General features: G+C 44.2%; 1 protein-coding gene across 7 annotated transcripts in view; it reads left to right on the plus strand.

The window, feature by feature from the left end:
• pard3ba (par-3 family cell polarity regulator beta a) overlaps nucleotides 1-16,723 on the plus strand; it is a 150,753-nt gene that overhangs the window by 81,125 nt on the left and 52,905 nt on the right. For 6 of the 7 annotated variants that reach the window (XR_011240287.1, XR_011240288.1, XM_069520609.1 and 3 more), the window contains 2 exons: nucleotides 8,647-8,757; nucleotides 8,961-9,251. Coding sequence is in view for 5 of the 7 variants with exons in the window: in XM_069520609.1 (XP_069376710.1) it covers nucleotides 8,647-8,757; nucleotides 8,961-9,251 (402 nt within the window). In the remaining 2 variants the exon portion in view is untranslated. Of the gene's footprint in view, nucleotides 1-8,646; nucleotides 8,758-8,960; nucleotides 9,252-12,484; nucleotides 12,527-16,723 lie in introns of those variants that run through there. The other variant, XM_069520610.1, reaches the window with a different exon arrangement.

A 16,723-nucleotide genomic window follows, 5' to 3' on the forward strand; every position in this document is an offset into this window, starting at 1 on the left:
CTGAAACTGTTCAGCAGGGGCACACACTCTAGTTTAAGTCCGTCCCTGTTATTCGATATAGTATGGTTCCCAATCTGTCATTACAGTCCTTAATGCATTTGTCCCCTCAACCCCAAATATTCACCGTGACATTGAAACTCTGTCGACAGCAGAGTCGTCTTAAAATTACAGCTTTTTCTTTTCTGAATTCATATTTGTGCCCAATTTGCTCCCCGCTGCCCAAAATATGAAAAGCTGCCAAGTATTTCCACCCGTTGTTGAGAATGAGCTTTAGCAAAGCAGAAGCAGCCTCCTCTCCTCGCTATTGAGGCGCAATTCTAATTTACAACTTTGCCATGGAGGCAAACAGACGCGGAACGCTATCACCGTCGGCAGCTGCCGGAAAAAACAAATTAACTTTTTTCCCTCAGTTTCTACCCTCCATTCAGCGCGATGGGCAGCTTCTCCCTGAAAATGATGTGCGGGTGTGTTGGCGTTGATGCAGGCTGTCAGTCAAATATCAGAGGGATGGGGAATTGACAGTGGAGATGATGAGGAAATCCTCATGCATATATATCAGCTGATAAAGGGGCAGTCGCAACAATCCCCCGCCCTTCCCTTTCCCAGTCCTCCCTCCCTCCCTGCCTCCCACTCTCCATCACTTACGCCTTCCCCCTTGAAATTCACTCTTCTTTTCTCTCACACTTTTATGTTACTTGTCTTTCATGCTTTGGCTACACCTGCCTCCCTTCCTCCCCTCCAGCCGCTTTCTCTTATTTACACCTCCAATTTTTTTTAGCAGGGAGGGGAGGGTTGAGGCAGGCATGCCGACTCACTCCTCCGCAGCTTCACCGTGAAGATGCTCCACCAGAGCAGTTGAAGAATTAATTACTTTATTCATGGGCTTCTAAACAGCTTGTTTACCTCCTGCGTTCACAGTTTGCCAGAGAGTTTTGGGGGCCACAGAGTGCCTGTTTATTCATAAGCTGTCTAGCTTATAGCCGGCCTTATCATTTTAAGAATATTTATTTTTAGTTTTTCATCAATGTTCCCTTTTGATTTATATCCTCAGTTTTGTAAGAAGCTTTCTCGTTTTTAAAGTGGCAGAGATTTAAATTCATTTATTAATCAAACTTTTACCGGCAATGTCTGTGAGTCATCCCGCTAAGGAACAGGATACCCGAGCATTTGCGTAGTGAATTATTAACCCATAAGGTAATTATCCAATGAGACTGGGAGCGGAGACTTCCATTTTCCTTGATCAGCTCCACGATCCATCAGCTCCTATCGAGTTATGACATTTGAATTGACCCGGAGGGACGGACGGTTTCGAAGCGCAGACACATTCGTATCAACCAGACAGTTCAGTGGCATTTCGGCCGCCGACTGCCCATCACTCACCGGCCAATTAAAGGTATTCATGTCGCCACAGGAAACAGTCACGACCAATTAGCATTTGATCTTACGTCCTTGTGCACACACACACACACACACACACACACACACACTCACTCAGAGTGCAGGGCGCCAGGAAGCGATTACACCTCCAATAGTGGTCATGTCCCATCCAGTCATCTTCATGCCGTGAGTGATAGATGGACTTCCTCTGTCATTAAAGTCTGCTAATGACACACACATGCAAGAATGCACACACACTCCTTCGCACTACTTGTGTCCCCCTCACATATCTCCCAGTAACACACACACACACAGCGTGACCTCTGCTTTCCAGACGGAGAAGGTTAAGTGTTTCTTGTCCAAGGATGTGTGAAGGGGCTAAGGGAACCAAGAGTGTAACCTTTCCCGCTTTGCCAATGGCTCTCATCTGGAGCCACAGTGACCTGGCCTTTCTCCTTGCAGCCTCCAGCTGGGAAAATGCTGACAGGATCCTGAACAGCACGGATTAAAATTCATGTATGCACATTAAGTCGTCTCACATTCGTATGCACAACACCGATGGAGAATATTATGCCTGTGTATTTTGCAGTTGAGCTTTATGGAAGGAAACCTGGAAAGGTAGTTTTCTTCTCACCCCTGGTTACCCCTGATTTCTTTTGGCTGACATTGGCATTTCAAAGTCAACTTTATTGTCAATTTCTGCCAAATTTACAGGACATAAAGAGTATTATTCTTAGACCCCTGGTGTAAACATTTAGGCCACGCATGCATTATGCAAATGAGGGTATTGGCCGCACAACTGACAATTTGAGGAACTTCAGGAACTTGTGGAGGGGAAGAGCTGAGTCTGTGCTTATTAACTTTGCAGAATTTTACAAAAACCTACTTAACACACTAGATCAAAGTAAAACTGAAAAAAATCCTATTTCTCAGTTTCAGGGCAAAATATCCCAACTGATGACAAATTAGCCTCTGGGGATAATATTTTGGGGCTTCCGATGTAGACAGCAGTTATCCGGGTGCTTGTCGTACACCGTTTACAGTCAGATGAGGCTCTGTGTTGCTAAATACCAGTGAGTAAGTGATAAAATTAGATTTCTTGTAATTTTTGTGAACTGTCGTACACAAAGAGACACGCACACATACAACACCTCCTATAATGGCAGGGTTTGAGATGCGTAGACCAGCAGGCTGATTAAATATTAATGGGCTCCCTGACAGAAGTGGGAAGTGAGGAGAAAAGACAGGACAAATTGCCAGAGGTGACAGATTTTGTGTGGAATTGCTTAAATATGCCACATATCAAGGATGCAAACAATAAAAGGGAAGCCCACTGGACTCCCTCCTTTTCTCCCTTCACATGCTTCATTTTCTTTTTGTCTTTGTTTTCATGTCCTTTGTCATTCCACTGCTCGATCCTCATCATCCTCCCCTTCCTCTCTGCCTCTCCCTGCTCTCTTCTTTCTCCCCTCCTTTCCCTATTCCCTCCTGTCTCACCAGCTCCTCCTTCCTTTCCCTCCCTTCCCTCCTTCACTCCATCTGAAGTATCAGCACTCGAGGGACTGGTCAGGCGTTGATTAAGACTTCCATATCTTCTTTTCCCTCCCCTGAGGACTACCTGCTGTGCATTCATACCAATCTGTCTCCCTCTATCCTCTCTCCTCCAGGTGTTATATTAAAGTCATATAGAAGAAGATGTGAAAGTGTTTCTGGCCATTATACATTTGCAGCCTGTGAAATTCGACAAATACACATCAAAATAAGAAGCAGCGGATGAATCATCAACTTGCATCCTCCTCCCTTGCATTATTAATATGCTCTAAGTGAGCCCGCTTTAACTATGATTAGCATTGGGTGGATCGTATCTGCAGTTTTCCCCTTGCACATTAATGGAAGCTGATCCGGTCCAGGATTGGTTAATGCCATTGCCAATCACAAGCAGGTCTCCGTGGCCCGGCGTGACCTTGTTGTTGGGTGTCAGTCCACTTGTAGCATGATCCCTAATTTCCACCAGGAAACCACACCAATTTTAAAGAGCTCTTGTTTGTCTATTTTCTCCTGTGGATGTTATTCTGTCTATTCCGGGCCTGACATATTTTCCGACTAGTCTCACCACGGAGCAGCGCCGCGTTGCCAGAACAGGAGAAGCACCCTCGCTGTTACATCACCACCCTCTACAGTGTTAATCTTCCTCCCCCTCTCTCTCTCTCTCTCTCTGTGTCTACCGTTTCCCTCTTGGTCTTGCTCCCTTCTTTCCTCCTCTCCTTTTTTACTGCAGACTCCACCGAGATGTGTGCGCTCAGCAACAGATACATACAGAGCAATCTAATTACTGCGATAACATTTCTGCTTGGCTGATTAACTGTTCTCCCCGTGCCTCTGAACGCAGCAGCAATGCTTCTATATATTCCTAAGCTTCTTATTCCTCCCCAGCCGAGCTGCTCTTTCACAGGAGCTTTGGCTCACCCATCCATCTCTTCTTTTCTCTCATTTTTCCTTTCTTCCTCTGTTACTTCTCAGGGCTGTTTCTTATTCTTAGTGTCTCCTGTTTAGTCTCCAAGGCATATAGGCTATTTAGCCAGCTCTCACTTTCTCCTCTCTCGCTCATTTAATTCCTTTTTCCTCCTCACTTACTCGCTCTTATTCTGCCTTTCTCTTGCTTTCTTTTTACCTTTTTGTCTTACTCTGCTATTGTTCTGCAAATAGGATATTTGGACAGTTGTCTCACTTGTGCCGAGCTATTTGGTGCCTTCATCTCTCTGTAACTATAAAGTTTTTAGGATCGTACCACGAGGCTAGTTGTATCTTTCAATCAAAATTTAGACACATTTCAAATTCTAAGGGAAGGAAAATAAATCAGTCAGGCAGAAGATCAGGATACCACCCTGTCAGACCCCCGAATATTTGGAGAAATTCTCATCTTGCACCATATTGACATGATAGTGATAAACTTCTCTCCATTGCGTCTGCTGAATACTGAATATTTTGAAGGCTCCTCGTAACCTGCACATCTTTATTTCTACCCTTTTATACCACATGAGTCGGTATGTAGCTTTAGATCCTTGGCTGGAGGGGGCAGGGTCTTTGCAGTCGGGGCCCTCGAGGCTCTGAAATGAAGAAAGGCTCGCTGACTCATCATAAATCTCGTCTATAGACACATTTTGATAGATGCTCTCTTACTTTCACTCTTCTTACTTAAGTTGACCCTTATATTGTATTTTACTTATTATTTAGCACAATTTTATTCATAATTGTATTTTCATCATAAGCGACCTACACATTATTGCTCTTTCTGATTTAGTCTCGATCATACTCTTTTCTTTCCTCTCTTCAAGGTAGACAGGATGCTAAACTAGCTGCTTTGCAGAGAGGAGCCCTTCATGTGTGTTTGAGTGTGTGTAGAGCTTCAGTTTGTGTGTGTGTCTGCTCCTCACCTCAAGTACTGTACGGCAAAGTGTTCACAAGCTTCATCAAGACCGCCCGCGTACAAACTCACACACATGTAACACACACACGTCAATTACATCCTTGTCCTTATCTTGAAATTTGACTTCCCCCTCACACAAAACAACACACACACATCCAGAGAGCCAGACAGCGTTCTCACATCCCTTGTTATGCCCGGTGATAACTAGCCACCCACTGACTCCCTGCTGCACCAGATAGGAGAGCTTATTAAGACTATACACACTCCTCTCACGGTGCACACTGTCAGAGTTGTTTTCTCAGCTGCAGGAAACAAAGCAGCAGAAGCATAAGAGCTGATTCCTTGAAAGATTCATGGCATAAAGCTGGAGATGACGCTGGTTAGTCTGCAAAGATGATGCAGAGATGCATCTGACGCGCTTTGTCAAGACAGTTAGGTGCTATAGTTAAGTTTGTCGAACAGAGTGCGCTCTTTTGCTTCCTCCGGCCCTCTCCGTCCTCCCTCAGAGGTCTAATTGCACAGGTCGACTTGGGGACATCACCCCTTTCGCTAGCTGTGATCACCATGTTGCACACAGAGCCTCATTAGAGCACAGCTAACTCCGCACACACACACGTCCCACCCTCTCCTCCTCTGCTACGGTAATGAGAATGACAAAAGCTGGAGTAATTACAGTCCGGTTTGTTTCCAGTTTGCCTACCTTGCAGAGGTGTGAGTGGATTTGTCCAAATCAAGGTGTTGATTTGGGGAAATTCAACAGTCTTTGTCTCTTACGGCCAACTCGAATCTTTCACAGGAGGTTTGACCAAATGGCAAAAGGATGGAGAAGAGGTGGAGAGGTCACAGCATTCTTAGAAAATAGATGTAAAGATATTCAATGAAAGTATTCGTACAGGGACAAATACACTCGCAGCCCCGTTGTCTCCTCCCAGGATCCCGAGCCCGCCGAGGTGACGCCCAAGGTGACACAGTGGCGGCCGCGGGCTAATGATGACAGCGACGCACTAATAATGGTTCCAAGTAGCTCTTGTGACAGGGAGGAGTGTATTAAGTGGGACGCCAGAGCCGGCTGACTCACCCGTACCCCCGACTTCCCCCCTAATGAGAGATTGATGGGGTGGTTGTGTAGGTAGATAATGCTAAGTTAATGAGATGTCCTATTCCATGCGGCTGTTTGCAGTTCCCTACAGAGTCACCTGTGTGTGTTGATGTATATTGCTGTCTGCTCCAGTGTGTGTGGCTGCTTACCGGTGTGTCTGAGCAATATATTGGATTCTAGATTGCTGTGTATGTGTCGTGTTTATAGAGCTGTTTTTGCACATTTATTTACCTCCGCTCGTGCTCGTGGAGCGCAGATCTGTCATTTATTTCATATCCAGCAGCAGTCTCGCACTCGAGGAAATGAACTGTCAAATTGCTAAAAAGAGTGATGGAACAGAAAGAGTCCTAAGAGGAGGAAGAATTAATAAAGGAAACAAAGAGTGGGGGAAAGGTAATAAAAAATAGACAGAAAGAGAAAGGAAAAAAAGCAATGAGACTGTTAAAGAGTTGTGGGAACAGAAGGGATTTTTTTGCGATGAAGAAGGGATAAGATAATGGTGGAGAAGGGGGATAATCACCTCCCTCCTGGCAGGTACATGTCTCTAATTGGGAGTCCCACTCCCAGTCCGCATCCCCCCCTCTTTACTTTTCCTCCCATCTCCTTTCAGACAATGCGGTGAGAAAAAGCGACTTTCCTAATTAATGCAGATATAATGATGGGTCCAACTGTGGACCTCTGCCCCCTCAGAATGTTGATTAAAGAGCTCTGTGTGTGTGTGTGGAGGCGGGGGGTGAATCTACCCAGCAGCTCAGCCAGATAAACATGGGATTTTTGGATAATCATATATTTATGTGTAATATAATTATATTTCTATTGATGCTGATATTCCTTTTTCCAACAATACTGAATTCCATATGGTTTCCACTGAAATAATTGCCAGTCTGTTTTTGGCTCCAGCATAATGTGGTAAAAAAAAAAAAAAAAAACATCTGCAGGAAAAAGAAAGATGCTGAGGCAGCACCCACACTGTTTCTGTGGCAAGTGATCTTCAGGAGGTGGAAAAACATTACAGCTTTGCAACAGTGATATCACCTGAAGAAAGAATAAAAATAAAATGAGGGTGTAGCAGAGGGATTTAAAAATGGTCCAAACCTAAGAGGGAAGATGTGCTCAATGCCAGTTTAACTTTAAAGGGATATTGTCTTTCACTAATGTTGTGATCAGTCGTACTCAGCATGTGAAAAGGGGCATGGGGATCAAATCTACCATCGTATTGCTTTTACACCAAACTCAGCAGATCTGCAGGGTTTTTTAAAATGTGGGTTAACCTGCCAAAAAAAGGCATTTGATTCCATTTTTTCTCACCGATGTGTCATTTTCAACGTCATGAACACACTGACAAGAAGATGTTAGCGGTTGTGGTGGGATCACGACGGTCAGAAACGGTGATGTTTAGACAGGATGACCAGTTTTACACAGTTCCACCTTGTTGTCAGTCCAAAAAAATAAACCCCTCATCTCCTATATCACCACTGTTGTTTCTTGTTTGTAGTATTTGAACAGAGATCGCTTTAGTTTTTAAGTGCTATTTTAATACCAATACCTAGTTTGGATGTTGCTATAGTGATTAGATAGAAGCGCATTTGATCACCTGCTTCACACAAACAATGTGAGCATTTGACCTGCCATTGGCAACAATAACCGTCAGGGGAGTGAATGAAGGGAGCAGATTTACTAAAAACAACACTAATTGGTTTGCAGGATGACGGCAGGTCCCTGTGCCGTCCCTTCCCTGCATTTCACTTCAGCTCTGATGCCACGCACCGCTCCTGGCCTGGCCAGCAGGTTACCATTCAGGCCACGTATCTGCCTGTAGCAGTAATGAGAAGTGCCTCGCTGTTAATGAGATAAACACAGACATTAGATTGGCTCAGCAGGAGCTCGGAGGAAAAAAGAAGTAGGTTGGTGGTGAGACGGAGGAGGCGAGAGAGGAAGGGAGAGTGTGGTGGGCATGGTGGGGAAGATTATGTGAGGAATATGAAATATTTAGAGGAAAAGCTTTGATTAATTTCTTGAAAGTGTGACGCAGATCTTCATTATGACTCGAGCGGAGGTGACGAGTTTATTTTTTCCTGTAAAACTAGAGAATCGAAGCTCCAGAGTGATAATGATGATGATGGTCATAATGGCAAAGTTGATAAGCAGAGCATAACCCGCTGCGGTGTAACGATTCCATTGGACACAATGTTAAAATATCCACGCTCCATATGCTGCGTGACAACTGCACCCGCTTTTCTCGAGTGCCTGCAAACACACACACGCACTCACACTGTCACTGCCTGCTGTGACATAATACCCATATCTATCATTAAGCAGTCGTTTTCCAGGCACAGTCGCTAATGAACGCCCAGGAGTTGGAGTGAGCTTGCCTGACAGTGGGCGAGCCTGCGTATGTATGCATGTGTGTGTGTGTCAACACTTGAAAAGCTGATGCAAGGTGGAGTGTGTGTGGTGTTTGTGCGAGTTAGAGTCTTTTTCATCAACCCGTGTGAGCTCGGTTGCTCGAGAGAGGTTCACTTTTTCATCATAAAAGCCTCCAAAAGGATCCTATTGAAGCCCATAATCCTTACCTCCAAAATAAAAGTGTATTGGGTCGACTGGGGTAATACATACCTGAGGTTTCAAGATCATTAAAGTGAACTGGAAGTTGCAGGGATAAGCTTGCACAAAAATACTACTGTACTAAAATACACCTCCAGTTTCCCTGATCACAGAATGTCTTTCTTCTTGTGTCGTCCAGGTTTGGCAAGAAGAAAGAAGACAAGAGCAAAGAAGGAGCGAAAGCGTCCAAGAGTAAACTGGAGGCTCTCAGTGAGGAGGAGCTGGGCAGGATTCCTGACACGAAAGATGGGTATGAATCACTCAAAGATGTCTGTGTCGGGGTTAGAAAGTGCTGGAAGAGCCCGAAAGTTCACACAATCATGCATAATTTTGTTGCTCCAGTTTTCAACTCAAGTAACGGACGTAAAATTAGGATAAACGAGTTGTAAATCATCATTAATGTATTTGTACCATGCTCTGTGTTTATCTGCCTCCACCTCTCTTGTCTGACAGCTATGACCCGCGTTACGCTGAGCTCCACTCCGGCCACGTCACCCCCGACTCGGCCTTCTTCCCCGACGTGGAAGACGACGAGAGTGACCCCAACTACGCCCGCATCAACAACTTCCGCCAGGCACCCTCGCCTCAGCCGTTCATCAGTCGCACGCCCTCCCCTGCGACAACAATAGCAGGGCCCAATCCGCCCCTGGCCTCCGCCGAGGAGCTGGACGGGCTCTACGCCAAGGTCAACAAGTCCAGACCACCGCCTGCTCTGCAGAACCAGCAACGCACACAAGCAAACAGGTGAGTCAGGGAAGGGACGAGCTTGGTGGAAGAGATTTTGATTAACTCTCGATGCTGTACTTGAGCACATTTGAAATAAAACTAGCCACAGGTAAAGTTGTATTTAGATGGTATGAATACCTATAGTGACGTATGATTGAAATTAGTTTTGCAGTGAGAAACCTGAAATGGCCTAAACATCTCTACAAAAACCTCTCTAGCTTTTCTCGTCTTCACTTTTCAGCATCATATTTGAAGCACGTAATGTTCTGATGTGCTATGGATTGCTAGAGGTCTACATATAGTGGATGCTTTCACATCTGCAGAAATCTCACAAGTGTTACTTTTATATAAATACCAAGATTTTTCATATACACCCTGTAGCTGCAGAAATATACTGTATTTATTTTTGGGCATGCCATTTGTCCCTGGTGTGCCATGTGCAAATATGGTTGGGGGGTTTTATGGTAGTGCAATGAAAATGCTTCTAATCTATAAAGTACATTTGGTAAAATATGCAGTTTTGAGACCTCAGAGTTGAACTTGCAGCTTCTTTTGAATGCGAGAGAGAGAAGAAATTGAGAAAGAACGGACTCTAATGCAAATTTATCATTTCCCACATGAAATAATTCAGGCCGAATGAAAACTTCCCTCATCTTTAACTCTTGAGAGAAATTACTATTGACTTGCAAATAAATAAAAAAAACTAAGCCAGCCCCAGACACCCAATCTAATCCAGAGGAAGAGAGGATGCAGGGGAGGAGGGAGAGGTTTGGACATGGAAACGGAGACAGATGGGAACGGAAAGAAGTGACAGACGGGAGGGATAGAGAGAGAAAAGCAGGAGAAGAGCGTAGAGAACGACGAAGCCAAAGTAGAGGGGAGAGAGAGATAGAGAGAGAAAACGTATTAGATTGGCTGAGTAAATTCAAGAGAGAGAAGAAGTGACAGAGGCGAGGATGCAGACAAAAGAGGAGGAGGGATAATTAGCCACAGTCTAGCAGGCTGACAGATCTGTTAGACCACTTTAGCTCTCATCCACTAGTGGTGGGTACTTCATTACCAGCCTGTTTTCTCCTTCTCCTCACTTTCTCCCTCTGTGTCTTTTCCACTGTCACTTGTCCACCGCCCCCCCCCAGTGGCTCCTAATGTATATTAGATCGTCTTACGCATTAACATGATAAATGAGGAGGCTTCTTTGCCGTGTTAACTCTGAATGTGAGGGAGACAGAAAGTAGAAATAAAAGTTCAAATAGAAAGTGGATACCTCCGCCAAGGCCCAACAGTCTCCTTAAATTCTGCACCGAATCTGTAGTGTGTGTTTGGACATGGGTCTAAAACTGTTCAAGAGACTTGTTAATTGTTCATTCTCCACTGAATCCATTATCTCAGCTACACATTGGTGGCAGCTACAGGTGTCTACCAGCATTAAAGCCCCTATGAAACCACATTAACATCCACTAGATCCAGAGTTTGAGTTGGACTCCAGAAAAATGGGTCCCGACACTTTCTGGAGTCTTTTGTCTTTCACATATGAAAAACGTAGCATCCTGAGATATTTGTATTTTCCTGTTTCATGTCCGCCACACACCCACTCACTCGCTTTCCACGTATTTTCCCGCTGTATTCTCACATGGGCAGACTTTGACATTTGAGTGAGTAGGTGGACAACCAGCCACAAGTGTCAAGCTGCCATCAAACCAGGGTCAATGCTGTTACATGGTCAACGAGGATCACTGAAAATAGTCTCCATTAAATGCCCAGCCCTTCCCTCTGAAGTATTTGCTTTTAAATACCGTTGCGGGCACATCACATGACCTCAGGTGCGTGTCCACGGTCACACTCATTCACATCCCACAAACCCACACTCGCACATGCTCCCCTCATTGCCAGCTATTTCCATTCACACTCCACCACCTGCGGCTTGGGCGGGGACGCACACGTCTTGAGAAGAAGACACAGGCAGCAGCCCGGTCATGACATTGGAACACCCCCAACCTGCTGCTCTCGTGCCTCCACTTCACACAGACGTACACGTGGTCAGAGACAGACGCCTGCACACCCTGCCACCCACATGGAATATTTCTGCAAGGAAGCCTAGTGTAACCTAGCAACAATGCTGTGTGTGGTCCGACGAGTTTCATATTACTGCACGAAAATGACTGGTCTAAGCTTACTTGCGTGTATAGGTACAGTGTATATATACAGTATAAATATATATAAATACAATTATGTATATATATATCAGCAGTCCTTGTAGAGCTTCCAAGCTTTAATAACTGTTTAATCTTTTTACATGACACAGTTTTAATGATGCCGAGGAGGAAATGTGTTTAAAATCAGAGATGTTATGTGTGTCTCTGAAATACCTTATGTTAATTCAGCTTAATCCAAATCAATGCACGTGTTGGCATAGTTCTGCCAACCGAGACACGCCGGTGCCCCTCCTCCTCCTGTCAGCGCCCTCGACGGTGGACTCCTCGCCGCTGTCTCCCTAATTTACCGTCGGACATTTTCATTAGGCCCTCAATGGCAGGTGTGTGCCGTGATGGGTGTCACATTTGATTAGAGGCACGCCAGAGGCTGACCTGTGGAGAAAAAAGGTTAGCTATGCTTGTCAAATTTTATTAGCCAGGAGGCACTCTTTTGTAGCTGGAGCAGGAAACGAGGAGGAATGAGATGAAAGAGGAAGAAGAGAGGGCAGAGGAGGTAAAGACTTGTGAGAGGTGTGCTTTTAAAGAAAAGAGCCATTGTGCTGGGAAAAGAAGCGAGGAGGGAAGATGAAGGCGAGCTTGTAAGCCAACAACGACAAATCGGCGAACATGCTCAGAGGTTTCTGCCATGGTTCAAGCAGTCGCACGAAGGATAGGTGCAAACAGCCCGTCAGACTGCTGTGACTAATTGTTTAAATATATAGAAGAAGCTATAAGGTCAGGTGATGTCCATTTTATCCCCTCCATTCTGGTGCAACAGTTTCATTCCCTTACAGACAGAAAAGAAGTGCAAAGCAGATACCAAGTGCTGCATTCAGAAATCACATCCTCTGCTTTTCTGCTGTGGATTTAGTGGCTCAGCAGCATCAGAGAACAGATGTGTTGCAGCCAGGGCTCAAGAGTGCCACCGTTTTCATTTTCATCTGACAAGTGCAAATAAACATTTTCATAGGGCGCAGCGATGGAGCTTGACATTTAGCAGGTGTGGATTAGCGTGTGTGTGGGCATATGTCAAATGTTGTTTTTCTCCCCTGGTTACAGACACATACAGCAGATAGCCCAGCCAACGTGACCATAACCCAAATATCCTTTCAGAATCTTTTGGCCAATTCATTGTTTTTAACTCAAGAAAAACGCTGCAGTACCCTTTACATTTGCCCTCTGCCCTGAAAGGACCACATAATCATTATAAAAGGGGATAAGGTTCATTGCAGCAGTGCAGCCGGTGTAAAATGTCATTCTTGAAAGCAACAAGTCATACAGGCATTTTCGACTTTTATCATTTTCTTTTTTGAGCAATTAAAATGTATCTGTTTTATATTCAGGCAGCTTCCGTGTGATCTTTTATTCATACCCAGCTACACAGATGTTACTGGAAGCTGGTGTTCGATTGCGAGTTAATCAGGTTTGATTTTTATGGCCGTGCACTTGTTGCCTAACAACAGAAAACAGATACATGATGAGTAATGTGCCTGTTGTTTAAATTGGGGTTTTTTCTCAAACCTTTGACCAGTACCGGATCCAATGTTTTGATCACTTTAACCAAGCAGAGATTTATTCCTCCTGACTTACACTATTTATGGGCAAAATCCCTTAATCTAAAATATCCAAATCACTGTATTTTATTTCTATGGACCTGTACAGCAAATTAAAACATTACTTAATTATTATGTAACAGGGACTTAACATCAATTCTACATACTGATATCAGTATGTTATGTAACTTTTCAGCAAGTGGAAACTGTTTGATTTTAAGAAGGCCTTTGAGAGAAACAACTAAGTGATTTTTAATTTGAAATATGTATGTATTACATTGTGAAGCACCATGGGAAATTAGTTTTATTCATTTAAGGGACTCAAAGTCAGGATATATCACATTTGTTTGCGTTGCTTTCCTCCGTAAACCCCCTATTTTGCTAAATTGATATTCAGGCCTCCTCTCATATACATTTTTGATTGTTTATTCAAGTTAGACCACCTGTAAAACCTGTATAAAAGACCAGTTCTAGTTCGGTTAGGCTGGATTCTGCCAAAGCATCCACCCCGGAAGGTTTCAGAAACAGATGGAGCATAAAGTGCTGCCTCTCTTTCAACAGGAAAAACCTCTTTGTCTCCATTTTGGAGCTCCACTGAGTTTCTGTCCGACTCTATTCCCAGTATTACACCAGGAAACCAAACATTGACCATTCACTTTGATGTGTGCTTACCTCCAGCATGCAGGCAGCAAAAAGAAAACCTGCCTTCCTGAGCTTTTTATCCCCCCCAGTGTATTTTGTTTAAATCAGCTAGCCACAGCAAGAAAAAGTCGCCAAACCAGCCGGCGGCGACGGCGCACGCTTCCTAATTAGTCTGCCCTCACACGGGCTAACACCACAGGGTAGTTGCTTTTCTCACACACTCACTCTCTCTCCTGTTCTCTTTCATTCGACAGTAGGTTTTGTTCTCACTCCAGTTCTCTCTTGCTCTTTCGTTCACTCTTTTCCAAGTCTCCGTCGCCGTCTTGATGTCGCTGTTTTGGCTTTGCTCTCGTTCTGTCTTCTGACACATCCTTCATTCCCTGCTCCCGTGTCTCATCTTCTCCCTCTCCTCTTCCAGTTTTCCCTCGCTCAGCGTGCCGTCAGATCATCCTGCGTAGTCAGATACTCTGAAATATGGATGAAATGTGATACTTGAGTGGTATCAACCTCTGTGGTTGAGCTAATATAGCAACATAGGGCTTTATTGAGTTCTTGATTAGTTGTAGTTTACAGCATTTACATGTCAGGTACTCGGGGTGATGCTCCTGTGAGACCTCTATACATCACATATTCAAACATTTCTGTAAAGTAAATCAATATGTTTATAGTTTTTGATCTCAGTTCAATACATCATTATATTATATAGTCTTTAATTTGTGTTTTCAGACCTGAGCTTTTTTCAGACATGTTTTAGAGTTCGCCTTTCACATATGAAGAATGCAGCAGGATATTGTCAGATCTGTTTGTGCAACTTGACTCAGTCTATCAGCTGCTGATGAAAAATGGCGGGGCCTCCCTGTTTTTGTCCAAACACGACACATCTGCACACACGTATAGGACACTCTATATGCACGTGTGTGTTTATACAGAGTCATGTAACCATCACACCATCCTCTTTCACTGTTTACTAAGTAAAGCAAGCTGCTGAATTTTCAACCCAGAGCAAACTGCTTCTGAACAAACCTCACGTGCCCGCCCCTCCACCCTCCCAGTCGAGGTTTTATCTGCCTCTGTCTTCAGCCATTAATATGATGATATTTGGCGTTGTCAGTGATGGAGGCTGCGGCGTAATGAGATAATTACAGTGTTGTTTCATTTGGAGAGCGACGCGCACGCTCCATCAAAATGGCAGCCTTAATTACGGGCCCAGGGATTGGCTAATGGGTTCTGTAGGAGAGAGGTGGCGTGAAGAAAAACAGCAAAAACCTTGACTTGGCTCTGTGCATTTATTCTCCATGGGTCTGTTTGTTTGTTTGTGTGTGGAGAGGGGCTGATGGGTAATAAAAGCAAGTATAAATAAATTATATGAAAAGATTACTATTACCATAGACTATTTGAACAGGAAGGTTATCTGCAGGACGCTGAGATCGGTATTGATTACCTGCGTGTTGAGAAGCAACAATTAGCACGGCCTCATGATATCCATCTTTATAAAATACAAACATCTGCGCCGGCGTTTCACAGCAGCGCTGAAACTTTTTGGAAAGTTCCTTCCACGTGGAAGCAAATCAGGATCGAAGGTTGCACCCCAAGCATCAACAGCGACACAGCAGCAAGGAGTTTGTGTGGAATGAGAGGAACACCTTGCATATCAACACACTCTGCAACCACAAGTGTGTGTGACTCAGCCTCCTGTCCCTACTGAGCTGCATCGAAGGCAGGCGGCATTACGTCGAGGTACACAAACACAATGTCAGTGTGCTCCACGTTCAAAATTACAATCCGACACAGAAATACACAACTTTATTCGTCCTCCAGGTTCAAACACATACATACACTCTGCGTCCAGGTTTTCTAATTAAAGGCAGGGTCACAGGAGAGACTTAAACAGGTAAACTACGTACTTCACTAATGAACTTCTCTATCTGCTCTGTGTCTCCCACCCGCTCTCTCTCCTCTGCTCCACTTCGGTCAATATCTGCCTGGAGGTCGGAGCATTAGAATGCACGGAGCAGCGCCCGCCTGATGAAGGCTGTGTGGGTGTTTCATGCGTCGGACAAAGGCCCTCCTTGTGTGTGCACTTGTATCTGTTTTTTTAGATTTTACAGATACAGACAAAGGGTGAAAAGTTGACTCTTCCTCTGAATATGTATCACCTGCAGAGCGAACAGCAAACACGCAGCATATCAGTGTCAATATTGGATGCTTGTTTCCCGTGCAGCCAGTAAACACGGATAAACGACAGCACTGAGTCGTACTTTGGTCCCACATCCTGAAGGGTTGTGCTCACTCAGGTGCACGATTTCTGTCTCCTGCCTTTTGTGTTTATCAAGCATTTAGGTCCAGTGAGCACAAGCATGTCTTTAAGTTTTTTCTCTGTTCTTATTTCTTGGAAGTTGTTGGCAAGGAGGTTATGTTTTCTTTTTATTTGTCTGTTTGTTAGCAGGATTACGCAGGAAACTACAGCAACAGCAAATAGCGACGGATTACCACAAAAGATGCAGTATTGGTCAGTAAAGAGAACCCATTAAATATTGGTGCAGATCTGGATCGGGGGGATGATCCAGGGTTTCTAACATTGTGAAATAAGGCATTTTCAACATTTTATTGATTTCTCAGAGAATAATTCATTGCTCTTTAAGGGAAAAAAAAGGCTTGTTTAGGCAGCTGATATTTATGAGTGTGCTATCTGGATCTAGTGAATTTGAATGCGGTTTCATAAGTTGGGCCTCGGCATGGGTATGCACACCACTGAGCACCCTTCTAGTTTGCTCATATTTTCTCCTTTTGGTCAGATTCAGCAGGATCATATGTCTGCAGTTGCTCTATGTGGCTTTTAAGGGAAAAGGCACATCCACAGAAAGTTTTTATACCATTTCTGTTCAATATGTGTTTCTTGGTTTTTTCTCTCTTAACTGTAGAAAGTTCACTTGAGGCACTGATGTCTCCTCAGAGGCAATACTTTGTTGATATTATCCGGCTGCTTATCAGTTTTCCTGCACTGTCAAGGGTTGTCAAAGAATTCCTGTGGATTTAACACAAGATGAAGCTGTGCGGAAAATTTGATTTAAAATGAACAGACAACATCTGGAACTCAAAGTCG

The sequence above is a fragment of the Paralichthys olivaceus genome, chromosome 24 (assembly GCF_024713975.1).
Source record: "Paralichthys olivaceus isolate ysfri-2021 chromosome 24, ASM2471397v2, whole genome shotgun sequence".
Lineage (NCBI taxonomy): Eukaryota > Metazoa > Chordata > Actinopteri > Pleuronectiformes > Paralichthyidae > Paralichthys > Paralichthys olivaceus.